The following is a 27,530-nucleotide window of genomic DNA, read 5'->3' on the forward strand; positions in this document are numbered from 1 at the left end:
TTAAAATTCCTTCTGGTTGTGCTCCAGTTTCTCTTGGTTTAATGACTGGAATATCATTTCACAATTTTTTTCTGCTCAATGAGGTGAGTTGTCAGTGGTGTCAGCAATTAAAGTATTTTCCTGCTTCCGCTGTCTAGACGAGCCTTGATCACTGTCAGGTCAGGAACAATACAAGCACAGACTACAATGTGCCTCCAGTACCAGCCTCTAACCAGTGATCTTCACAGCAGCAGTCTAACCTTCCATTACCCACAGTCACTATCCATCTCGTTGCTTTGAGCAAGATTGCTGAGTTGATGCCAGTTCTTGCAAAATGATTGGTAATTCTGTGCCATGAGCCGTGAACATAGGGGTTGCCGCAAACTCATTTGAGACAGCCTGAACATCAGGCTAAACAAGTTAACCCACCATTTCGTGCTTGATGCGAAATCATATCCCAAAGATAATTCTGAATGACCCATCCTCCAAACTGGAGAGCCGAGGTTGAAAAAAAAACTGCTTGTTTTTAAGTATCAAAGTATCATTAATGTCAATTTTCTTAAATGATAATCTTTTAAAATGCATTTTAATTACTTCATTCAAAACTTGAATGGGTTTTGGATGGAAACTTTGGTGAAACTAGAGAGGCTAAGGCTGTTTTCTTTGGAGTAGCGAAGGTAAAGGAGACATTTAATGGAGGTGTTCAAATTTATGAAGTGCTCTGATAGATGAAATAAGTAGAAATCGTTTCCACTGGCAGAAGAGTTGGTAATCAAATAAGTGATTTAAGGAGTTTGGCATAAACTAGAGGGGAGATGAGGAGACTTATCTTCATTTAGTGAGTTGTTGTGATCTGGAATGTGCTGGCTGGAAGGGTAGTGGAAACAAATTCAATAATAACTTCCTAAAGAGAATTGGATAATTTCTTGAAAAGCAAAACATTGCAAGGATATGAGAAAGGGGCAAGGAACAGGACAAATTGGATAACACTTTCAAAGAGTTGGCACAAGAAGGATGGGCTGAATAGCCTCCTTCTCTGCTGCAAGATTGTATATGCTGCTTTGCAGGAGGGCATGCCAGGAGCAGCACCAGGCATACCTAAAAATGAGATATCAACCTGGTGAAGCCACATCACAGGATTACTTGTGTGCCAGACAGCATAAGCAGCAAGTGATAGACAGAACTAAGCAATTCCACAACCAATAGATCAGATCTAAGCTCTGCAGTCCTGCCACATCCAGTCGGGAATGGTGGTGGACAATTAAACAACTAGCTGGGGGAGCAGGATCCACAAATATCCCCATCCTCAGTGATGGGGGAGCCCAGCACGTCAGTGCAAAAGCCAACACTGAAGCATTTACAACCATCATCAGCCTGAAGTGCCGAGTGAATGATCCATCTTGGCCTCCTCCGGAGGTCCCCAGCATCACAGATGCCAGTCCTCAGCCAATTCAATTCACTCCATGTGGTATCAAGAAACAGCAGAAGGCATTGGATACTGCAAAGGCTATGGGCCCTGACAATATTTCTGCAATAGTACTGAAAACTGGTGCCCCAGAACTTGCTGCGCCCCTAGCCAAGCTGTTCCAGCACAGCTACAACACTGGCATCTACCCGGCAATGTGGAAAATTGCCCAGGTATGTCCTGTACACAAAAAGCAGGACAAATCCAACCCGGACAATTACTATCCCATCAGTCTACTCAGCAAAGTGATAGAAGGTGTTGTGCTGTCGACCAGCACTTACTAGGCAATAAGCTGCTCATGGACACTCAGTTTGGGCTCTGCCAGGGCCACTCAGCTCTTGACCTCATTACAGCCTTGGTCCAAACATGGACAACAGAGCTTAACTCAAAAGGTGAGATGAGAGCAATTGCTCTTGACATCAAGGCTGCATTTAACCGAGTGTAGCATCAAGGAGCCCTAGCAAAACTGAAGTCAGTAGGAATCAGGGGGAAAACTCTCCACTGGTTGGAGTCATAGCTAGCACAAAGGAAGATGGTAGTTGTTGGAGATCAGTCATCTTAGCTCCAGGACATCACTACTGTAGCTGCTCAGGGTAGTGTCCTAGGCCTAACCATCTTCAGCTGCTTCATCAATGACCTTCCTTCCATCATAAGGTCAGAAGTGGGGATGTTCGCTGATGAATGTACAATGTTCAGCACCCTTCCAGACTCCTCAGATACTGAAGCAGTCCATGTCCAAATGCAGCAAGGCCTGGACAATATCCAAGCTTGAGCTGACAAGTGATGAGTAACATTCACACAAGTGCCAAGCAATGACCATCTCGAACAAGACAGAATCTAACCATCTGCTTCTGACATTCAATGGCATTATCATCGCTGAATCCCCCACTACCAACATCCTAGGGGTTACCATTGACCAGAAACTGAACTGACTAGACTTATAAATACTGTGGCTACAAGAGCCGGTCAGAGGCTGGGAATTCTGTGGTGAGTAGCTCACCTCCTCATTCCCCACAAAGCCTGTCCACTAAAAGGCACAAATCAGGATACTCTCCATTTGTCTGGTTGAGTGCAGCTCCATCAACACTCAAGAAGCTTCTCCATCCAGGACAAAGCAGCCCACTTGATTGGCATCACATCCACCACAATAAACATTCACTCCCTTCACCACCAACGTACAGTGGCAGCAGTGTGTACCATCCGTTAGTTGCACTACCACCAAGGCTCCTTCGACAGCACCTTCCAAACCTGAGATCTCTACCATCTAGAAGGACAAGGGTAGCAGATACATGGAAACACCACTACCTGCAAGTTCACTTGCAAATGACACGCACTCTTGACAAGGAAATATATCACCGTTCCTTCACTGTCGCTGGGTCAAAATCCTGGAACTCCCTCCCTAACAGCACTGTGGGTGTATCGACACCACAGGCACTGCAGTGGTTTAAGAAGGCAACTCACCACCACCTTTTCAAGGGCAATTAGGGATTGACAATGAATGCTGACCCAGCCAGCGATGACCACATCCCATAAATGAATAAAACAAAATTGGATGAAGGAGGCCCTTCAGCCCATTTGAGTTAATCCTTCCTGAATACCAGACTGCAGTCTGCCAGTCCCAGCATCCAGCTGTTCCTGATCTATAACTTGGCCTCAGCCTCTTTCTTGGCAATACTTTCCAGCTGTTGATTACTCTGAAATGAAATACTTATTGTCGGTTACAGTTCGAATTCATTTTTAGGAATCTTTCTCATGCTTATTGCTGGTTGACAAATGAGACCAAGTTTCTTGTAAAGGTAAACCTGGGTTAGTGCTGAGAGGCAGCAGCTCACACCAAACTACTGCGGGTCACATTGTGTAGCTGTCATCTTCAGTGATCTACAGGCAGAATTAACACACAGCTAGCCCAAAGTGCGCATGTTAAATTGTCAAACAGCTTTATACACAGTTAAAGAAATATGCAGAAGCAAAGAATATTCTGACATATGAAAAGAACACAATGCAGGGTAGGCTGTATCTTTAAGCAAATGAAATCCAGGTAGTTTCTTCAGTAACTCCTTAGCAACCATCTCTGAGGATCATCATGGGAGCAGAACCTTTCTGGACTTGCTATTCTGGCTTAGCATGAAGGTCTGGTGATATAGAAGACTAAAGGCCTCAACAACACCTGGAGATCAAATCATTTTTAATCTCAATGATTAAAGTCTGTGACTGGGTAGAGTGTACAGGAGCTGTGGAAGGGGTATAAATGGGTGGGTAGAGCCCATGATAGGGAGGAGCGGACAAGGTGCTGTGGTGGCAATAGGATTATTGGGGTAAGTAGCCTTTTCTTGCTCCATGAAATTGACTTCTATTTTTAGCACATAAGGTGTATTAAGCACAGTCATTGTTCAATAATTCACTATAGGTTTGATGGTGTCTTTTCCTTTCAATACTTTATAAAATTCATCCTTTTATTCTTAATGAAGCTTAAAGCCAGAGCAATTTCAATTTTATAAAACTAATTTGTTCCAAATCCACTTTTCGTTCTGTAAAACCAGTCACTGAAAAGAATTGAAACACAAATGCCTTTTGCTCAAGTGGATTTTTTCCAAAACTTCTATGTAATTGCAGCGTCAGCTGTATTATGGTGATATTACAGGCGCCATTCTCACAAGTAGTCTCCAGGCATCCCTCAATGTCTTTTTTTGTGCCTGAATCAAGGATAATTATGGGTAATTTTACAATCTGAATTTCTAAAAGGAGTAGTGCGCAATTTTTTTTTAATTTCAGTGATTTTTATTGTAGTTTTCATCCATTGTCAGCCTCACTGTTGGGTTGGGAAGAAATCAAGTATTCAATTTTTTAAAAATTGAGAATCCTCAGTGGCCACAGAGCAGGACAAGAGAACGAAGCTCAACAAGGAGTAGTGGCCAAGGACACAGAGTTGGAGCTTTAAACGGCTGAATCGAAGGTAGATTGCAGCCATTGACCTCCTTCACAGATTTCATCTCCTGGGAAAGATCTTATTAAAGAGTGAGACACAGTGTGACCAGCCTTACTGTGAGTAGGAAGGTATGGTTGGAGCTAAGGAAGAACAAGAGAAAAGTGCAGAGAAGACAGACCTGAGTATTCATCAATTAAGGACCAGAAAGGTTGCAATGGGAAGACAAATGGTGAAAGGCACATTGCCTACATCAAGGTTGGTGTTGTGTCCTATCAAAGAATGTAGTGTGAGGAGACACCAACCTTGAAATGCCAAGGGACCTGAGGCATAATGAGAAGTAAATTAGGCTGAAGATAGCCCAGCATGGATGAAAAATCAGGCAGGACCCATGGACACTGGGGGCTGGATTTTCGTTACAGAGGCGAGTAGCTCGAGTCAGGAAATTTTGTGACACAAATCGGTTTAAAGGACCCCGTTCGACCCAATTTTTGGTCTTGGGAGGTGGAGGCGAGAGAATCAGACCCTGCGACTGTAGTTTATATGGATTTCAGCAAAGCCTTTGACAAGGTTCCACATGAGAGAAGGCAAATGCACATGGCATACAGGGTAATTTGATAAGGTGGATTCAAAATTGACTTAGTTGTAGAAGACAGAGGGTGATGACAGAAGGATGCTTTAGAAACTGGAAGCTAGTGTCCAGTGGTGTACCACAGGGATCTGTGCTGGGCCACCTATTATTCGCCATTTATATAAATGACGTAGATGACTATGTGGGGGGTAGGATTAGTAAGCATGCGGATGACACAAAGATTGGCTGGGTGATTAACAGTGAGGTTGAGTGTCTTGGGCTACAGGAAGATATAGACAGGATGGTCAAATGGGCAGATAAGTGACAGATGGAATTTAATCATGAAATGTGTGAGGTGATACACTTTGGAAGGAGTAATTTGTCAAGGAGGTATTCAATGAATGGCATGACACTAGGAAGTTCTGAGGAACAAAGGGACCTTGGCGTATGCGTCCATAAATCTCTGAAGGAGGGGCATGTTAGTGGGGTGGTGAAAAAGACATATGGGACACTTGCCTTTATCAATCAAGGTATAGATTACAAAAGTAGGGAGGTCATGTTGGAGTTGTATAGAACCTTGGTGAGGCCACAGCTGGAGTAATGTGTGCAGTTCTGGTTGCCACATTATAGGAAGGATGTGACTGCACTGGAGGGGGTGCAGAGGAGATTCACCAGGATGTTGCCTGGGATGAAACATTTAAGTTATGAAGAGAGGTTGTTTTCGTTGGAGCAGAGAAGACTGAAGGGCGACCTGATCGAGGTGTACAGGATTATGACGGGCATGGACAGGGTGGATAAGGAGCACTTACTCCCCTTAGTTGAAGGGTCAGTCACGAGGAGACACAAGTTCAAGGTGAGGGGCAGGAGGTTTAGTGGGGATGTGAGGAAAACCTTTTTTACCCAGAGGGTGGTGACGGTCTGGAATGCGCTGCCTGGGAGGGTGGTGAAGGCGGGTTGCTTCACATCCTTTAAAAAGTACCTGCATGAGCACTTGGCACATCATAACATTCAAGGCTATGGGTCAAGTGCTGGTAAATGGGATTAGGTAGGTAGGTCAGGTGTTTCTCACGTGTTGGTGCAGACTCGATGGGCCGAAGGGCCTCTTCTGCACTGTGTGATTCTGTGACTCTATGTGGCCAAGGGGGCGGGTGAGCGCTGAGGCAGACTGGTTAGAAGGTCCACCTCAGTTCTCTGGGACTGAGGTGCGAATGCACTATTACAGTTACTAAATTCTCTGTCCCTTCCGGTTACAACTTTACCCAGACTGCTCGCCTGCTCTACAAGCTTGGCTTTTCTCTTCAGACTTATTGTTATCTCGACCTTCCCTGCCATGTGTTAGTTTAAAGCCCTATCTATTGTCCTAGTTATTCAATTTGCTCTGACACTGGTCCTAATCTGCTTTAAATGGAGTCTACTCCAATGCCAGTGCCTCATGAAATGAAACCCCTACTGCTCTTCCCACCACACATTTAAAACCTCTAATCTGTTTGTTCCTATGCCTCAAATCGTAATCCAGAGATTATTATCGCCAAGGTTCTGCTTTTTAATTTGGACCTAACTCTTCAAACTCTCTCAGCAGGATCTCATTCCTAGTTCTACCTATGTCATTGGTTCCTAGGTGACCTTGACAACTGGATCCCTCTGCTCTCAATCCAAGTTCTTCTCCAGCTGTAAGGAGATCATAGAATCACAAAATAGCTACAGGACGGAAGGAGGCCATTCAGCCCATTGTGTTTGTGCTGGCTCTCTGCAAGAGCAGCTCATCTAATCGCACATCACTGACTTTTACCCGTCACCCCACAAATACTTTCTTCAGCTAATTATCCAATTTCCTTTTGAAAACGTCAATCGAATCTGCCTCCACCACACTCTCAGGCAGCGCATTCCAGATCCTAACCGCTGGCTGTCTAAAAATGTTTCTCCTTGTGTCGCGGTTGATATTTGCAAATCAATTTAAATCATTGTCCTCTGGCTGTGGATCCTTCCAGCACTGGGAACATTAAGTAATTCTCTTTAACCCTGGCAACGGGCAGGCAGCACAACTGTCGGAAGTCAAAATCCTGGTGATGGCTGCAGAAAAGAGTGTCTATCCTCCTGTTAGATTCTGTGTGTTTTCTGGGCCACCTCACTCTAGTTTCTATTGAATCTGTAGCACAAAGCTAGCAATCTGTCTCACAGAGGCCTTCCTGCATGCACACTATAGATGAAGTTTTATTCTGTAACTAACCCCGTGCTGTACCTATCCTGGGAGAATTTGATGGGGACGGTGTAGAGGGAGCTTTACTCTGTATCTAACCCCCTGCTGTACCTGTCCTGGGAGTGTTTGATGGGGACAGTGTAGAGGGAGCTTTACTCTCTTTCTAACGCTGTGCTGTTCCTGCCCTGGGAGTGTTTGAAGGGGACAGTGTAGAGGGGGCTTTACTCTACATCTAACCCCATACTGTACCTAATCCAAGACTGATGTTAAAATTAACAACGTTCTATTTCCACATTCCCACCTCTCATCTAGATGAACACAAAACTCTCAAAAATAAACAAAGTTCTGTTTGCAATCTCGTCTTGATCCTTCCAAAACAGGAAACATTTGGACTAAATTGGTTCTTGGCAGCAAGAGTGTCAATGAGTGCCTCTCAGAACGAGTGCGTCACCCGACTCTGTTAAACACCTCAAGCTGAGTATCGGTACATTACTATCTGAGTGTTACCAGCAATTAGAGAAAATAAAATATTCAGTTGTTTGCTTTTCACATTCTTCTACCACGCAGACTTAAATACTGAAAGCACGAGGTAGCACAAAGCTCGATCTGTTTAGAAACATGCTTCTTGATTCCTCTGTGGAACACAGCTCAACTTTAGCATCAAAAGTCAAAAGAGAAACAGTAATTAGATGGCTGAAGCCAATTCCTCAATATCAGGAGAAATGTATTTCTCTATCTCTCTACCCTCCTCTCATAGTCACTCACTGCCTCATAAAGGGGGAAGCGATGGTGTAGTGGTATTGTCGCTGGACTAGTAACCCAGAGATCCAGGGTAATGCTCTGGGGACCTGGATTTGAATCTTGCCACGGCAGATGGTGGAATTTGAATCCAATAAAAATCTGGAATTAAAATTCTAATGATGATCATGAAACGGTTGTTGTTAAAAACCCATCTTTAATGTCCCTTAGGGAAGGAAATCTGCTGTTCCTGACCTAATTTGGCCTACATGTGACTCCAGACCCACATCAATGTGGTCATTTCTTAAATGGCCTTGCAAGTATCAAATGGCTCTGAAGCCTAAAATAATGAAACCGGGCAGGACCACTCAGCATCGACCTAGGCACCGGGTATGACAATAGCAAACCCAGCCCTGTCGACCCTGCAAAGTCCTCCTTACTAACATCTGGGGGCTAGTGCCAAAATTGGGAGAGCTGTCTCACAGACTAATCAAGCAGCAGCCTGACATAGCCATCCTCACAGAATTATACCTTACAGATAATGTCCCAGACACGACCATCACCATCCCTGGGTATGTCCTGTCCCACTGGCAGGACAGACCCAGCAGAGGTGGGGACACAGTGGTATACAGTCGGGAGGGAGTTGCCCTGGGAGTCCTCAACATCGACTCTGGACGTCATGAAGTCTCATGGCATCAGGTCAAACATGGGCAAGGAAACCTCCTGCTGATTACCATGTATCACCCTCCCTCAGCTGATGTACCAGTGCTCCTCCATGTTGAACACCACTTGGAGGAAGCACTGAGGATGGCAAGGGAGAGAACCAACAACAGGGAAAAATATGCTCGACCTCATCCTCACCAACTTGCCTGCCATGGATGCATCTGTCCACGAGAGTATCGGTAGGAGTGACCACCACAGTCCTTGTGGAGACAAAGCCTTGTCTTCACGTTAAGGAAATCCTCTGTCATGTTGTGTGGCACTATCACTGTACCAAATGGGATTTTGAACAGATCCAGCAACTGAAGACTGGGCATCCATGAGGCACTGTGGGCCATCAGCAGCAGCAGAACTGTACTCAAACACAATCTGTAACCTCATGGCCCATCATATCCCCCACTCTACCATTACCATCAAGCCAGGGAATCAACCCTAGTTCAATGAAGAATGCAGGAGGGCATGCCAGGAACAGCACCAAGCATACCTAAAAATGAGGTGTCCAACCTGGTGAAGCTATAACACAGGATTACTTGCGTGCCAAACAGCATAAGCAGCAAGTGACAGTCAGAGCTAAGCGATCCCACAACCAGCGGATCAGGTCTTAAACTCTGCAGTCCTACCACATCCAGTCATGATTGGTGGTGGACAATTAAACAAATCATTGGAGGAGGAGGCTCAACAAATATCCCCATTCTCAATGATGGAGGAGCCCAGCACATCAGTGCAAAAGTTAAGTCTGAAGCATTTGCAATAATCTTCAGCCAGAAGTGCTGAGTGAATGATCCATCTTGGCCTCCTCTTGAGGTTCCTAGCATCACAGATGCCAGTCTTCAGCCAATTCAATTCACTCCATGTGATATCAAGAAACAGCTGAAGGCACTGGATACTGCAAAGGCTATGGGCCGTGACAATATTCCGGCAATTGTACTGAAGACTTGTGCTCCAGAACTTGCTGCGCCCCTAGCCAAGCTGTTCCAGTGCAGCTACAACACTGGCATCTACCCAGCTATGTGGAAAATTGCCCAGGTATGTCCTGTACACAAAAAGCAGGACAAATCCAACCCAGCCAGTTACCACCCCATCAGTCTACTCTCGATCATCAGTAAAGTAATGGAAGGGGTCATCAACAGTGCTCTCAAGTAGCACTTGCTGAGCAAAAAATAAAAAATTGGGATGGGCAATAAATGCCGGCCTAGCCAGCAAGGCCCACATCCCATGAATGAATAAAAAAAGTGCATGTGGGTGCCAGGGTTGTTTATTTATTATTGTCAGTGGCATAGATTCTGACCCATGTTAGAATGGGAGCTAATGCATCCCAAACCACTGTGTTGCAACATCACTGTCACTCAGGGAAATCAGCAGATATGATCAACGTTTTAACCATGGACACACTCTTCCTGGACCACAAGCACTCTCTGGTGAGATTGCTTCCTCTCTACATCCAGTAGTGAGGTTGTTGATGGCTATTAAGGGTGTTACTTGTCATTGGGGGTGCCAAATATTTGCAATCTGTCTGTGCCTGAGCTGTCAGACTGCCTGCCAATGCCCACACTGTAGAATGGTTTCTCAGAGCATGGTCTCATGCTCTGGTCTCCAACGTTATCACTGGTGTCTGAATCTTCCCAGCTGTACAAATGGTATGAATTCAGAAAGAAAGAACTTCCATTTATGTAACACCTGCCATGATCGCAAGACATCCCAAAGCGGTTTACAACTAATGAAGCACGTTTGAAGTGTAGTCATTGCTGTAACACATGAAGCATGACCAGCAATTTACACATTGCGAGGTCCCATAATAGTGACCAGATAATCTGTTTTGCTTGTGATGTTGATTGAGGGATAAATATTGGCTGGGACACCAGGGAGAACTCCCATGCTCTTCTTTAAAATAGCGTAATGGAATCTTTTACATCCACCTGAGAGAGCAAACGGGGTTTCAGTGTAAGGTCTAACCTGAAAGATAACACCTCTGACAGTGCGGCACTCCCTCTGTACTGCACTGGAGTTTCAACCTCGATTTTTATGGTTAAGTCTCTGGAACGCGGTATGAACCCACAATGACCGGCTAACTCAGAGGTGAGCGAGGCACCCACTGAGTCACGTTGACAGGCATAAACACGAGCACACGCAGCATGTTTCCATCATATAAATATGACATGACAAAGGGAATGTGAGAAGCAAGAGAATCTGTATTTAATTAGCCTGTCAGGCCCTAATCTACAACTGGAACTCTGTGATTAATTCAAGAGAACTCAGTTTTTCTAGTCGTGATCTCTTCCTTCCCTCCTCCAGTCGTTAACCCTCATTCTGTTGATTGTGCCCTTCCTGCCAGCTAACCTCTAATTTCCTGAAATGTTACTCTGTACATTCAAGGAGATTGGACATTCTAGTCTCCCATTATTCACAAAGCAATCTCAGCCAATCTACTACAGGCTGGTTTCCTGGTCCAATCCAACAAAGAAAGCCCTTTCATTCTTTACTTTAGGTATGAACTGTGGCTCAATGCGTAGAATGCTTGTCTCTGAGTCACAAGGTTGTGGGTTCAAGTCCTCCTCCAGAGGCTTCAACACAAGGTTTAGTCTGATATTCACAATGTTGGAACTGAGAGAGTGTCCAAGGTACCATCATTTGGACCAAACATTAAACCAAGGCCTCATCTGTCCTCTCAGGTAAATGTAAAAGCATAGATTTAAAGTACCTGGTGGAACAATTAGAAGGAAGTTGAAGAGAATCTTTTCACTCAGAGGATGGTGGGGGTCTGAAACTGCCTTAAAGGGTGGCAAAGGCAGAAATTCATGTCATAGTTGAAAAACAGGGGTGTGCACTTAAAGTGCCATAAACTACAGGGCTACAGACCTCATTCTGTTGATTGTGCCCTTCCTGCCAGCTAACGTCTAATTTCCTGAAATGTTACTCTGTACATTCAAGAAGATTGGACATTCTAGTCTCCCATTATTCACAAAGCAATCTCAGCTGGGAGGTAGGATTAGTCTGGGTGGCACTTTTTCAGCTGGCATGATGGGCTAAATGGCCTCCTTCTGTGCCATAAATCTATGTTTTCATGTTTTATACTATTTTGACGAGTTGTCAGAGATTTCTCCCCTGTGTGCTGGCAAATATTTATCCCTCAACAAACGCCACTAAAGCAGATTATCAGGTCATTTATCTTATTGTTACTTGTGGGGCTGCACTGTGTAAGAATTGGCTGCCGTGCTTCCTACTTTACATCAGTGACTACACTTCAAAGTATTTCAATGGCTATGAAGAATTTGGGACACCCTGAGATAGTTAAAGGCATTATAGAGAGAAATATGTCAAACCCATTTGATGGTTTACTAATCTTATTCAGAAATGGAAAAGCTACATTGTGGACATTGGCTGCATTTTTGGGCATCTGACCTTAAAATGAACATTGATGGGAGGAGGTCATTCAGCACCTCAAGTTGGTAAAACCATTCAATTAGATCATGGTCAATCTGTATCTTAACTTCAGCTACACACTGTGGTTCCACAACCCTTAATCCCTTTACCTAACAAAAATCTATTGATCTCAATTTTGAAATCTTTAATTAACTCTCAGACTCAAGGTGATCCGCTTGAAACATATAAGATACATACGAACATACGAATTAGGAGCAGGAGTAGGCCACTCAGCCCTTCGGGCCTGCTCTGCCACTCAATAAGATCATGACTGATCTGAATGTAAACTCAATCTCACATTCCTGCCTACCCCTGATAACCTTTCACCTCCTTGTTAATCAAGAATCTATCTAGCTCTGCCTTAAAAATATTCAAAAACTCTGCTTCTACCACCTTTTGAGGAAGAGGGTTCCAAAGTCTCACTACCCTCTGTGAGAAAAAAATTCTCCTCATCTCTGTCTTAAATGAGCAACCCCTTATTTTTAAACAATGACCCCTAGTTCTAGATTCTCCCACAAGAGGAAACATCCTCTACACATCGGCCCTGTCAAGACCCCTCAGTGTCTTAAAGATTTCAATCAAGTCACCTCTTACCCTTCTAAATTCCAGTGCATACAAGCCTAACCTGTCCAGCCTTTCCTGGTTGGAAAGCATAACCTGTCCAACCTTTCCTGGATGGAATAAGTATGATAACAAGAAATGATCTTGGATCGGAAGATGTAGAATCCATATGGATGGAGGTAAGAAATAACAAGGGGAAGAAGACACTGGTGGGAGTAGTCTATAGGCCCCCTGACAGAGGCTTTACTGTCAGACAGAGAATAAATCAGGAGATAATGAGGGTATGTAAAAATGACAGTACATTAATCACGGGTGACTTTAATCTTCATGTAGATTGAGAAAATCAAATTCGCAGAGGTAGACATGAGCAAGTGTGTATTTGGGACAGTTTCCTAAAACAATATGTTGTGGATCCAACCAGGGATCAGGCTATTTTGGATCTGGTAATGTGTAATGGGACAGGTTTAATAAATGCTCTCAGAGTAAAAGTCCCCTGGACCTCATGGGTTGCATCCCAGGTTACTAAAGGAAGTAGCTACACAGATAGTGGATGCACTGGTGGTAATCTTCCAAGAATCCTTAGATTCTATAAAAGTGCCAGAAGACTGTAAAACAGCCAATGTAACACCCTTATTCATAAAAGGGAGGGAGACAAAAAACATGTAACTAAAGGTCAGTTAACTTAACATCCGTCATTGGGAAAATGTTACAGTCTGTTATAAAGGACGTAAGCAGAGCATTTAGAAATGCTTTGGTATAATCAAGCAGAGTCAGCATGGCTTCATGAAGGGGAAATCATGCCTGACAAGTTTATTAGAATTCCTTGCGGAGTTAACAAGCAGGCTAAATAAAGGGGAACCTGTAGATGTAATAAATTTGGATTTCCAAAATGCATTCAATAAGGTACCGCCCATAAGGATACTTAATAAGATGAGAGCCCATGGTGTTGGAGGTAGTATATTAGCATGGATAGAGGATTGGCTAACTTATAGAAGACAGAGTGTTGGGATGAGGGGGCATTTTCAGGATGGCAACCTGTAACTAATGGAGTGCCACAGGGATCAGTGCTGGGGCCACAATTATTTACAATATATATTAATGACTTGGATGAGGGAAGTGAATGTACTATCGCCAAGTTTGCAGATCACGATCACACAAAAATAGGTAGGAAGGCAAGTGGTGAGAATGACAGAGTCTACAGAGGGATATCGACAGATTAAGTGGGTGGACAAAAACTTGGCAGATGGAATATAATGTGGGAAAGTGTGAGGTTATGCATTTTGGTGGGAAGAGTAGAGGAGCTGAATATTATTTAAATGGAGAAAGACTGAAGAAAGCTGCAGCACAGAGGGATTTGGGGATCCTCATGCCTGAATCACTAAAAGTTAACATACAAGTTCAGGAGGAAATAGGGAAGGCAAATGAAATGTTGGCCTTTATTTCAAAGGGAATGGGGTATAACAATAGGGAAGTCTTGCTAAAACTAAACAAGGCACTAGTTAGACCACACCTAGAATACTGTGAACAGTTTTGGTCCCCTTACCTAAGGAAAGATATACTGACATTGGACACAGTCCAGAGGCAGTTCACTCGGTTGATCCCAGGTATGAAGGGATTTTCTTATGAGCAGAAGTTGAGTCGGTTGGGCCTGTACTCATTGGAGTTTAGAACAATGAGAGGCGACCTTATTGAAACAAATAATATTCTTAGGGTGCTTGACAGGGTACATGCTGAGATGTTGTTTCCCCTTCTGGAAGAGTTGAGGACCAGAGGGCATAATCTCAGAGTAAGTGGTCACCCACTTAAGACAGAGATGAGGAGGAATTTCTTTTCTCAGAGAGTAGTGAACCTGTGGAATTCTTTCCTGCAGAGGGCTGTAGAGGTTGGGTCGTTAAGTATATTCAAGGCTGAGCTAGACAGTTTTTAATTAGTAAGGGAATCAAGGGTTATGTGGGAAAGGCAGGAAAGTGGAGTTGAGGATGATCAGATCAGCCATGATCTCATTGAATGGCGGAGCAGATACGATGGGCCGAGTGGCCTTCTTCTGCTCCTATGTCTAATGGTCTTATGGATATAAGCCTAACCTGTCCAACCTTTCCTCATGAGATAACCCGCCCATTCCTGGTCTTAGTCTAGCAAACCTTCTCTGAACTGCTTCTAACGCATTTATATCTTTCTTTAAATAAGGAGACCAGAGTCCGGTACCCAATACTCCAGATGTGGTCTCACCAATGCTCTGTAAAACTGAAGCATAACATCCCTACTTTTGTAATCAATTCCCCTTAAAATAAATGATAAGATTCTATTAGCTTTCCTAATTACCTGCTGTACCTGCATACTAACCTTGTGATTCATGCACTAGGACACCAGATCCCTCTGAATCTCAGAGCGCTGCAGTCTCTCACCATTTAGATAATATGCTTCTTTTTTATCCTTCCTGCCAAAATAGACAATTCCACATTTGCTCACATTATACTCCATTACACTCCTGAGGTATCTCGACCGGGTGGATACTGGGAGGACATTTCCCCTTGTGGGAGAGACCAGAACTAGGAGACACAGTTTTAAAAAAAGGGGTCTCCCATTTAAGACGGAGATGAGGAGAAATGTTATCTCACGGAGGGTCAGGAGTCTGTGGAGCTCTCTTCCCCAGAGACTGGTGCAGGCAGGGCCATTGAATATTTTTTAAGGCTGAAGTAGACGGAGTCTTGACTGACAAGGGAGTCAAAGGGTATGGGAGGATAGGCAGGAAAGTGGAGTTGAGGCCACAATCAGATCAGCCATGATCTTATCAAATGGCAGAGCAGGTTCGATGGGCCAAATGGCCTAGTCCTGCTCCTAATTCCTATATTCATATGTAACAGCTTATTTTAGGGGTGGGGGGGGGTAGAGTCTCAGATTCCCAAATCCCTTTGTATTTCTTGACATCACACCTGAACAGTCTGGCTCTAGTTTTAAGGTTGTTGCCTTTGCCAACACCCGAGGAAATAGTTTCACTATGTCTACCCATTAATCATCTTAAATATCAGTGCCCAAAAGTACTGGAGTTGGGGGGGCGGGGGTGGGTGGTTGGTGAAGGTTTGTGGGGCGGTGTAAGTGTTGCTGATTTGCAGTGGCAACAAGTGGGCATGGGAAGGGGGTGGGTGGGTGACCCCTCCGCCACTGTTGGCCTTGCCTTCAGCCAGCCAAGCCCCAAGTTCTGGAAATCCCTCTCTAAACCCCTCCTCCTCTCCCTCCTATATCAATGCAAGATTGAAGGCCTTAGTGGACAGTTGAAGGACTGATGGGGGGAGATTGCCGGGTGATTGTAAGGGTCAAGGGGCAGGGGTGTCTGACCATGGCCAGGGGCTTAGGGGCATGTCCAGAACAGACACAATGGGTCCATGTGCAGATGGAAAGGTATTTGTCTCCTAATCTTGCAGCTCTCACCTTGATTTAGGCAGCAGATTTCCTGAGGCCTGCAAAACCCAATGTCCAACATTAAATTTTAAATGATGAGGCCCGCAGCCTCATTGCCACCAAATTTTAGGAAGGTTATCAGGCCTTGCAAAGGGTGGAGAGCGGATTTGCCAGAATATTTTTATTTATTTATTTATTCGTTCATGGGATGTGTCTGTCGCTGGCTGGGCCAGCATTTATTGTCCATCCCTAAGTGCCCTCGAGGAGGTGATGGTGAGTTGCCTTCTTGAACCGCTGCAGTGCATGTGGTGTAGGTACACCCACGGTGCTGTTAGGGAGGGAGTTCCAGGATTTTGACCCAGTGATAGTGAAGGAACGACGATATGTTTCCAAGTCAGGATGGTGAGTGGCTTGGAGGGAAACTTCCAGGTGGTGGTGTTCCCATGTGTCTGCTGCCCTTGTCCTTCTAGATGGTAGTGGTCATGGTTTTGGAAGGTGCTGTCAAAGGAGCATTGGTGAGTCGCTGCAGTGCATCTTGTCAATGGTACACACTGCTGCTACTGTATGTCGGTGGTGGAGGGAGTGAATGTTTAATATGGCGGAAGAGGTGTCAATCAATGGAGCTGCATTGTCCTAGATGTTGTTGAGCTTCTTGAGTGTTGCTGGAGCTATACTTGTCCAGGCAAATAGGAAGTATCCCATCACACTCCGGACTTGTGCCTTGTAGATGGTGGACAGACTTTAGGGAGTCAGGAGGTGAGTTAATCACTGCAGATTTCCCAGCCTCTGACCTGCTTTTGTAGCCACAGTGTTTATATGGCTAGTCCAGTTCAGTTTCTGGTCAATGGCAACTCACAGGATGTTGATAGTGGCGGATTCAGTGATAGTAATGCCACTGAATGTCAGGAGGAGATGGTTAGATTTGCTCTTGTTGGAGATGGTTATTGCCTGGCACTTGTGTGGCACGAATGCTTCTTGCCACTTATTAGCCCAAGCCTGGATGTTGTTCAGGTCTTGCTGCATTTGGACATGGACCACTTCAGTATCTGAGGAGTTGCGATGGTGCTGAACATTGTGCAATCATCAGCGAACATCCCCATTTCTGACCTTATGATGGAAGGAAGGTCATTGATGAAGCAGCTGAAGATGGTTGGGCTGAAGACACTACCCTGAGGAACTCCTCCAGTGATGTCCTGGAGCTGAGATGATTGACCTCCAACAACCACAACCATCTCCCTTTGTGCCAGCTATGACTCCAGCCAGTGGAGAGTTTTCCCCCTGATTCCTATTGACTTCAGTTTTGCTAGGGCTCCTTGATACCACACTTGGTGAAGTGCAGCCTTCATCTCAAGGGCAGTCACTCTTGCCTCACCTCGAGTTTGGCTCTTTTGTCCATGTTTGAACTAAGGCTGTATTGAGGTCAGGAGCTGAGTGACCCAAACTGGTCACTGGCAGAACCCAAACTGAGTGTCAGTGAGCAGGTTATTGCTAGGTAAATGCCACTTGATAGCACTGTTGATGACCCCCTCCATTACTTTACTGATATCAAGAGTAGACTGAGAAGGCAATAATTGGCTGGGTTGGATTTGTCCAGCTTTTTGTGTACAGGATATATCTGGTCAATTTTCCACATAGCCGGGTAGTTGCCAGTGTTGTAGCTGTACTGGAACAGTTTGGCTAGGGGCGCAGCAAGTTCTGGAGCACAAGTTTTCATTACTAATGCAGGAATATTGTCAGGGCCCATAGTCTTTTTGTATCCAGTGTCTTCAGCTGTTTCTTGATATCATGTGGGGTGAATCAAATTGGCTGAAAACTGGCATCTGTGATGCTGTGGGGGGAGGCCAAGGTGTATCATCCAATCGGCACTTCTGGCTGAAGATAGTTTGAGAGGTGAGGGACTTTCATTGCTGGAGAGACTGGTGAAGCTGGGGTTGTTCTTAGAGCAGAGAAGATGAAAGGGAGATTTAATGGATGTGTTCACGATCAGAAATAGTTTTGATAGAATAAATAAGGAGGAACTGTTTCCACTGGCAGGACAGTCAGAAACTGGGGTGCGCAGATTTAAGGTAATTGGAAAAAAGAAACACAGAGGAGATTAGGGGATTTTTATTTTAACACAGCCAGTTGTTGTGATGTGGAACGCGCTGCCTGATACGGTGGTGGAAGCAGATTCAACAGTAACTTTCAAAAGGGATTAAACAAATTGGATAAATGCTTGAGAAGGAAAAATCTGCAGGGATATGGGTAAAGAGCAGGAAAATGGGACTGACTGGTTAGCTCTTTCAAAGAACTGGCAGGCCAAATCGCCTCTTTCTGTGCTGAGTAGAGAATTCTATGACAAATAATCTAAATGGGGAAATTTAGAAATATAAAGAGAAAAGTCAAGGCAATGGACCACTTTAGCAATTTGGGTAAAGACAGTGTGACAAGGGGCACAGAATTTAACAGTAATAATGCACCAGTAATAGAGGCCAAAGTAGGGAATAATAGTAAAAATTTAAAGTCATGGCTCTTTATCTGAATATATGAACCATTTGTAACATGATTGATAAACTAGTGTCATATAAATAGAGATAAATGGGTTTGATTTCATAGCCATTACATAGTTGGTGTGACGAAGCTTGGGAACTTAATATTCCATTTCAAAAAAGCAAACAAGGTGGAAAAGGAAGGGTCAGGGACGGGCCTGATAATAAAGGATAACATAAGGATAGCAGTGAGGAAGGATCTTGACTTGGAAAAGCAGGAAGTAGGATCAGTATGGGTGGAGATAAGAAATAGTAAGGGTCAGAGAACATCAGTGGGAGTAAGCTGTAGACTGCCTAGTAGTAGTTATATTGATTGAGAGAATTTCCGGAGTGGCAGCGACTGCTGGACTGCCTCTCCGCTGCTGCTTTTCCCTGGCACGCCAGAGCTCCATATCTTGGGCTGAGACCTCCAGTCCCAGCTTCTCCAGAAACCCAGAGATTACAGTCCCTAGCAGAGCTTCAACGTAGCCTGGAGCATGGGCGGAAGACAAGCCACTCCCACGTTTGACTGCACTAGCGGCCATACTTTGGTGAGTAAAGAGTTTAAATGTTGAAAGCTATTTGGAAAACTATGGAGTGAAACTCAGTGTGTAAAGGGGTAGAGTGGGTAAGGAGGTAGGGTGGGTAGGGAGGCAGGTCGACAGTTGGGTGGAGTTGCAGTTGGATGAGGGGGTAGAGTAGCAGCAGGATGAGGGGGTAGAGTGGCAGGTGGCAGAGGTGGTAGGGTAGCAGGTGGGTAGGGTGGCATGTGGGTAGGGAGAGTTGGATTGGGAGGAGTTGTCATGTTGGGAGCTAGTCAGGTTGGGTTGGGAGGAGTCGGGTGGTAGTATCAGGTCATGTTGGGGGATGCCAGACATTTGGGAGGAGTGGGGTGGTGGGATCGGGTCAGGTCAGGTCTGGGTGGCGGGGGGGATTGTGGTGGTGGGGATGGGAGTCAGGCTGCCAGCGTGAGTGATTGGGGAGTCAGTTCTGTAGTTACCCAGGTATTGGGCCAGGATTTTTCTGTCTACCTATTCAGGTAAAAACGTCAGAGCTGTCCGATCTCCGGCTAACTCAGGGTTGGAGACATTTTCAGCAGAGGGGAATTGGAGCAGGGGAATTGCCAATCGGAAGTTCAAACTTCCCGTGCAATTCCCACGGAGTCACAGCATTGGGACCTCCAAGGGGTCCGAGCGGTAGTGCATCTTCCAGGGTACATCCAGTCTCTGACAATCTGGAGACCAGAAGGTCTGGGCCAGAGTATTAACCAAGAAAAATAGGAGCTTATAATAAGTATAGTACAATGCCCGTGAGGGGACTTATATTGACTGGACAAATCAAATTGGCAAAAATAACCTGGAGCATGAGTTCATGACAGTTTCCTCGAACAATATTTTGTGAAAGAAACCAGTGGTGAGGTTCTGTTAACTCTTGTATTGTGTAATGTGATAGTGTTAATTAATAATCTCATAGTAAGTTATCCGATGTGCAGTGATCATAATGATAGGAATACACATTTAATATAAGAATGACATACTTAAGTCAGAAACAAGAATTTTCAACTTAAATAAAGCCAATTACATAGGTGTCAAGTAGTATGTTGGATAAGGTTGATTGGGAGACTTAATTAAAAGATATGATAGTAGATAAACAGCAGAAAACATTGAAAGAAATGATTCAAAATTCCCAATGAAAATATATTTCATTGAGAAACAAAAACAGCTTGGGAAAGTAAATCCATCCATGGCTGACTAAAGAAGTTAAGATTAAAAGCAGATACTTGTAATGTTGAGGGTTGGGAGAGGCTTAGAAACCAACAAAGGGTGTAACAAAAAGGGAAAAAATAGAATGAGAGTAAATGATCAAGAAATATAAAAACAGATTTTAGAACTTTTACAAATAAGTAAAATGGAAGAGAGCAGCATAAGTAAATATTGGTCCCTTAGAGGCCACAGGAGAAATTATAATGGGGAATAAGGCAATGACAGAGACATTAAACAATATTTTGCATCCATATCCATAAGTGGAAGACACTAAAAAGCATAGTGGGAAACCAGGGGCTAATCAGAAAACTTAAAGTAATTAATTATCAGTGGAAAGAAAGTACGAGTGAAACTAATGGGAATAAAAGATGACAAATTCCCTGAACCAGACATACTGGATATAATTTTGGACATATTGGATATAATGGTCCAAAGTTTACCAAATTCTAGAATGGTCCCTGTGGATTAGAAGGTACAAATATAACATCGCTATTCAAGAAAGAAGGGAGAGAGAAAGCAGGATACTATAAGACTGTTAATGCTGGAATTCTTTATTAAGGAAGTGCTAATGAAGCACTTAGAAAATCTAAGAGCACCTGATTAAGCAGAGGTTTTATGACAAATTTACTAGAAATTTCTGAGGGCATAATAAAAAGGATAATGGGGAACCGACGGTTGTAGTATCTTTAGGTTTTCAGAAGGCATTAAGTTAGGTGTCACATAGTAAATCACAACACAGGATATGCCCTCATGGGATGGGGAGTAATATATTAGCATGGATAGAGGATTGGTTAACAGGCAGGTGTCATGAAAATATAATTTACATAATATTATTGTGATTTATTGTAAAGGTAGATTAATAGTGGGGTTTGGATTGGTTTCTTTGTGTGGATGTGTGTGTAGGGGGGATTTAATTGAATTGGAGGCAGCTGGTCTGGAGCTTTTGAGTTATCAAAAGGGGAGCTAGGTTTGAAAATGCTAAATATATAAACATGGCTGAAGTTTTAGAATGTGAAGTGTGAGGAACATTTGCATTTTTAGATAAATTAGTTTAGGTTGAATTTCAAAGAGATAGTAAGATGTTATACAGCCATAAATTAAGCCAAACAGTTTGTTTATTTTCCCCCAAAGGTTACTGATAATATGAGTACTATGAAAGATTTACATTATGAGTAAAGCTGCAAAGGCATATTGGAACAATGGAATTTACATTAAAAAGGGAGAAACGTGTATAAAGGAGATGAGGTTGTGGTAAAGGGGGAAGGAATTCGAATATCTAACACAAGTGTGAAAAGCCTCCAGTCTGCATGTATCAAGGTGCTGTCTATAGGAGCCAAAGCTAAGAAAACTTATTGCGAATATCACTGTACAGGTTATTGTGCGTTTTGCCTGGTCTGCCGAAATTTATCTGTTTTTATTGTTGCCTTAATGGAGGTGTAACTGGGAGTCAGATTAATTAGGTTATTTAGGTATTATTATAGTAGTAATTTATAGACCTATGTGTGTGCTTAAAATTGTTTATTTTATTAATAAATGTTTAATTTAGATTTGTCAAACAAACCCTTTAAGCCTCAGTGGGCTTATTGCTATTAAATTCAAGGCATGCATCCTAAAATAAAATACAAATTGCAAAACAGTTGTGGCAGTTGTTTCAAGTTTCCCTCTGGAATTTGAGCAGCTCAGCATTTACCATCCACTGTGCCATAACACAAGAAGCAGAAAGTAGGGATAAATTGGGTGTTTTGAGGGTGGGAGGCTGCAATCTGTGAAGTGCCATTGGGATCAGTGCTGGCGTCTCAGCTATTTACAATCTATATTAATGACTTAGATGAGGGGATTGAGAGCGATGCTTCCAAGTTTGCTGACAATAAAAAGCTAGGTGGGAAGTCAAGCTGTGAGGAGGACACAAAGAAGTTGCAAAGAGATATAGACAGGTTAAGTGAGTGGGCAATACGGTGGCAGAAACGGGGAGATGGTGGTGTAGTGGGAGTGTCACTGGTCTCGTAATCCGGAGACTCACACTAATGCTCTGGGACAATGGGTTCAAATGGCAGCTGGTGGAATTTAAATGTTAAAAAAATCTGAAATTGGAAACTGGTCTCAGTAAAGGTGACCGTGAAGCTAACATGGGTTTTTAAAACAATCAATCTGATTCGCTAATGTCCTTTAAGGAATCTGCCACCCGTACCCGGTCTGGCCAACATGTGATTCCAGACCCATAGCAATGTGGTTGATTCTTAACTGCCCTATGAAATGGCCTAGAGCAATTAAGGATGGGCAACAAATGTTGGTCTTGCCAGCCACGCCCTGGATAAAAAATATGGAGTATAACGTGGGAAAATGTGAGCTTATTCAATTTGGTAGGAAAAAAAACTCAATTTTTTTTTTAAATGGTGAGAGACTTGTAAGTGTTGTTGATTTGGTGTCCTTGTGCAAGAAATTCAGAAAGTTGGCATACAAGAACAGACAGCAATTAGGAAGGTGAATGGTATGTTGGCCTTTATTGCAATGATATTGGAGTAAAATAGTATGGAAGCCTTGCTATAATTGTACAAGTCTTTGGTGAGACCTGGAGTATTGTGCACAGTTTGGGTCCCCTTATCTAAGGAAGGATATATACAGTAAAGGTTCACTAGATGGGTTGCTTAGATGAGAGGGTTGTCCTGTGATGGGAGATTGAGTAGAATGGGCCTGTATTCTCTGGAGTTTAGAAGAATGAGAGGCGATCTTATTGAAACATACAAGGTTCTGAGGGGGTTTAAACAGGGTAGATGCTGAAAAGCTGTTTCCCCCGGCTAGAGAGTTTACAACTAGGGGACATAATTTCAGGGTAAGGGGTTGATCATTTAGGATTGAAGTGAAGAGGAATTTCTTCGCTCATGGGTTATGAATCTTTGGAATTTTTCACCTTAAGAGGGCTGTGGATCTCAGTTGATCAGTACATTTACGAATGAGATGGTGGATTTTTGGACTCTAGGAATCAAGGGATATGGGGGTTGGGCAGGAAAGTAGACTTGAGGTAGAAAATCAGCCATGATCTTATTGAATGGCAGAACAGGTTCAAGTGATCAAATGGCCTATTCCTGTGCCATTTTCTTATGGACTTGGGGCTTTGAGTTATATCACTAGGTTAGGAAAGTGAACATCGGAGCACATGATTCCTGGTGTCAACAATTGAGTTACAAGGAAAGGCTGATGAAACTGAGACTTTTCGCCCTTGAAAGGAGATGAAACTGAGAAGACCTTATAAAGTTCAAAGGAAATTAAATGGGATAGAGAAGTTAATATTGAGCATTGATTCAAGGTATGCCTGGATATTAGAACAAAGGGGCATAGGTTAGAACTGGGATAAGTTTAGGACAGATGTCAGGAAGGATTTCACACGTAGAGAGATCGACACTTATAATGGGCTTTGGGTAGCACAGTGGAGACTCACTGAACAAAATAAATTGAACTTACATGGTACCTTTAAAGTGACAAATATTCCAAGGCATTTCACAGAAACACAATCAAATAAAACTTGACACCGAGCCACATAAGGTCAGATTAGGACAAGTGACCAAACTCTTGGTCAGAGAGATAGGTTTTAAGAGGGCCTTAAAGGTGGAGAGAGAGGTAGAGTGGTGAAGAGGTTGCGGGAATTCCAGAGCTGAGAGTCTACGTAATTGAATGTTGATGAACAGGATAAATACTGCAAAATAAGATTGAATGTGCCCAAGAAGTTCCTTAAATAGAAATGAAAATAGTAAAGCATCTGCTAGTGACAAAATATTCCCTATAAATGAATATCCCCTCAGTCTGCTTTCCATATATTCCTGTGTAAAAATGTAGCATTAAGGTTGGATTTTATATCAATAAGTTTTTGGATTTTATTAAAGAACTGTTTGCATTTATATAGCACCTTTCACAACCTCACACCATCCCAGAGTGCTTTACCACCAACACATTGCTTTGAAAATATAGTCATTGTTGTAATGTAGGAAACGTGGCAGCCAATTTCAAACAGCAAGATTCCACAAACAGAAATGAGACAACGACCAGATAATCTGTTTTTGATGTCGGTTGAGGGATAAACATTGATTTGTATTCATTGAGTGTTTAATTGTATTCAGGTGGTGTGATTAACTGGAAATAAACCTGTGCTGCTATAGGCTGAAATTGTGGTTGTTAGGTTTGGAGGTATATGTTTGTAATATGCTCTCTGAGAATAAAAGCTTATAAAGTGCGTGAAGACCAGGTTCTAGTTCTACCCTAATATAAAAGCAAAATACTGCAGATGCTGGAAAGCTGAAACAAAAACAAAAATACCTGGAAAAACTCAGCAGGTCTGACAGCATCTGCGGAGAGGAATCCAGTTGATGTTTCGAGTCCGTATGATTCTTCATCAGAACTAAGGAAATAGAGAAATAAGGTGAAATATAAGCTGGTAGGGGTGAGGAGGGGGGGGGTTTGGTGGGGGATGGTGGGACAGGTAGAGCTGGATAGAGGGCCAGTGATAGGTAGAGGCAAAGAAACGATTGCCAAAGATGTCATAATCAAAAGGACAAAGGGGTGTTGACAGTGATGATATTATCTATCATATTATCTATATATGATCTACCTTGGATAATATCACCACCGTCAACACTCCTTTGTCCTTTTGTCTATGACATCTTTGGCAATCTCTTCTTTGCCTCCACCTATCACTGGTCTCCTATCCAGCTCTATCTGTCCCATCCGCCTTTAACAGCTTATATTTCACCTCATTTCTCTATTTCCTTAGTTCTGATGAAGAGTCATACGGACTCGAAATGTCAACTGTATCCCTCTCTGCAGATGGTGTCAGACCTGCTGAGTTTTTCCAGTTCTACCCTTCTCTGCTTGGCTTGCTGATTCAATTTGAACAGTCAGCAAACTGGAGAGAATCCCCTGTTCTTCTTCAAAATAGTGCCATGGGAATGTTTTATAGATCAGATAGGGCCTTGATTTAATGTCTCTTACCCAGTACTACACTATAGTGTGGATTAGGCGCTCAAGTCTTTGGAGTAGGATTTGAATCCATAACCTCTAAAGTCAGAAATGGAAGTGTAATCCACTGAGTCACAGCTGACAGTTGCTCAGATTCAGCCAGTGAACAGTTAAATGGCTAATTTCTGTGGATCCTCTCATCCATTCAAATCATGCTCATCCTGTCAAATCTCAAGGCTCACAGATAAGATATCTAACTTTTCATCCAAAATATAAAGAAACTTTCAAACGTTTTGTGTTTTCAGCTATACATTTTCAGAAACTTTAAAATCACAAGTTGAATGCAATCATGTTAATGTTTTGTGATTGAGCGTGTCTATGAGTGTGTATCTGGGTGTGCCTTGTCTGTGCGTGGAGCTGAATGCCTGTCTGACTCTTTCTCTATAGGTTTGTGGATATTTGTCCATATGACTGTATATCCTATGCTTTGTGTCCATCCCACACTGCTCTGTTTCAGAATCCATATACACCTTTCTGTATGTCAAAGTGGCAATTAGTTTTTGTCTGGCTGATTTGATTGAGTAAATGTGTAGGTCCTTATGATAAAACCAGAAAATACCAGAAATACTCAGCAGGCCAGACATCGGAGTTTCTGCTTTTTGTCTTTATGTGTCTGGCCTTGTTCTATTTGTCTGTATCTCAGTGTGAGTATTTATGTTCTACATGTATGTCTCTAGGTGAGTATATTTGTTATTTGTACCTGTATTGTGCAAGTCGGTATGTATTTACGTTCCTCACTGAGTCTCTGTGCATCTGTCTGTGTCCGTCTGTCGGTTTTTTATATCAGTGTATAGGGTCTATGTGAACTTTTATATCTGTGTTTTTCTCACTGTCTGGGATTACTTATTTTGTTTCTTTCTGTGCAGTCTGCCTATCTCCAACTGTACCCCTGTGTCTGTGTGTGTATTTCTGTCTCTCTCTCTAACTCAATGGGTGTATTTCTGTCTCTCTCAACCTCCCGTTGGCCCTGCGACCGCTCGGCCCTGCTCCTTACCTCTATCCCGGGACGATTGGGTCCCTTGTGCTGTGGGCAATGACTCCTGTTTCTGGTAACTGCAGCACTTGCTGTTATCTTGAGACATTGAGACATCTGGTGTGACTGGAAGCGGAATATGTAGAATGAGTAAAGCGGCAAGCGCTCGTTAAACCGACCCTTTAAATCTGTCCTACACAATCTCAGGCGCTCCACTCAATAATTAACAACTTGTCCAAACGCGATTATGGGATGTCTGCCTTCAACCGCCTGAAACTTTCTCGAGTCTTCTGAATGAAACATGCAAGTTTTGGTTTTAAATCTCATCGATCTCTGAGTTAAAGCAAGTTTTGATTGAGTAGTTTAGAAAGTTCTTCAACTTTAGCTTACAAAAACTTTTAAAAGAAACTTGCAACTTTTTTTCCAAACTTACTGCAAGTTTAGTCTCTCAGGAAGATTTTTTTAGTTCCTTGTCTGTGCATCTGATTCTTTCTGAGCTCCTCTGGGTCTCTCAGGCTGGAATTGGTTGTGGATTAAACTCTCCCACTGAGTTCAGTGGCCCCTTCACTTTCCGCCTCTTCCCCCCCGAAGGTTCTCTCTTTCTGTCTTTCTCCTGAAGCGAGAGGCGGAAATCGCCTGGATTGCGGATTTCTCCGTTTCCTCCAGCAGGATCTACGCTTCCAGAAGAAATCTGCAACTCACTGAATGTTTACTCAGCCTCAGGGAGAGAGAAAAAAAACACAAATAAAGCTGGCAACCAAAGTAGTGTGTGGTTCAAAATCTGATTGTGATCAGCAAGATGGAATCATCAGGCAGAGAAAGTCAGAATTATTTGTTTGTTTTAATGTTAATTAACAACAACCCTCCTGACATTTGCAATTTTCTCTCTGCATCGCTTAGGGAGAAAGGATAAAGAGTCTTTTATCAAGTTATTTGAAACAGAAACACATTCCCAAGATTAGCCAGTGATTCTCAGGAAAATCAGAATCTGCAAGCAAACTAGAATGAGTAAACTTTTCAGTCCATTAGTCCCTCTCCAGGTTATCTTCCTGGTGAATCCCCCTCCCACACCACCCCGTCCACCCCCTCCCATCCCTCCCACCCCATTAGGAGCAAAATAAGGAACTGCTATTTAGACACAAACTTTCACTTCCTGCAGTTGCATGAACTACTTACCAGACAGATTGTTGTTAAATTGTTGACTGTTGTAGGAACCTGCTGCAACCAATCTCTGCCGCGCCAACTCCCACAAACAGCATTGTCACCAACATTTGATCTGTTTTGGTGATGCTGGGTCAGAGATAATT

General features: G+C 43.2%; 1 protein-coding gene across 2 annotated transcripts in view; it reads right to left on the bottom strand.

The window, feature by feature from the left end:
* mdfi (MyoD family inhibitor) overlaps positions 1-26,798 on the bottom strand; it is a 113,050-nt gene extending 86,252 nt beyond the window's left edge. Inside the window, exons 1-2 of one of the 2 annotated variants that reach the window (XM_041195999.1) lie at positions 26,657-26,798; positions 26,245-26,349 (exon numbers count right to left, since the gene is read on the bottom strand). In XM_041195999.1, the coding sequence (XP_041051933.1) occupies positions 26,245-26,332 (88 nt within the window). In that variant the 5' untranslated portion in view covers positions 26,333-26,349; positions 26,657-26,798. The remainder of the gene's footprint in view (positions 1-26,244; positions 26,350-26,656) is intronic. The other variant, XM_041196000.1, reaches the window with a different exon arrangement.
* Between the last annotated feature and the right edge of the window lie 732 nt (positions 26,799-27,530).

Source organism: Carcharodon carcharias, chromosome 9 (genome assembly GCF_017639515.1).
Source record: "Carcharodon carcharias isolate sCarCar2 chromosome 9, sCarCar2.pri, whole genome shotgun sequence".
NCBI classification, from domain to species: Eukaryota; Metazoa; Chordata; class Chondrichthyes; order Lamniformes; family Lamnidae; genus Carcharodon; species Carcharodon carcharias.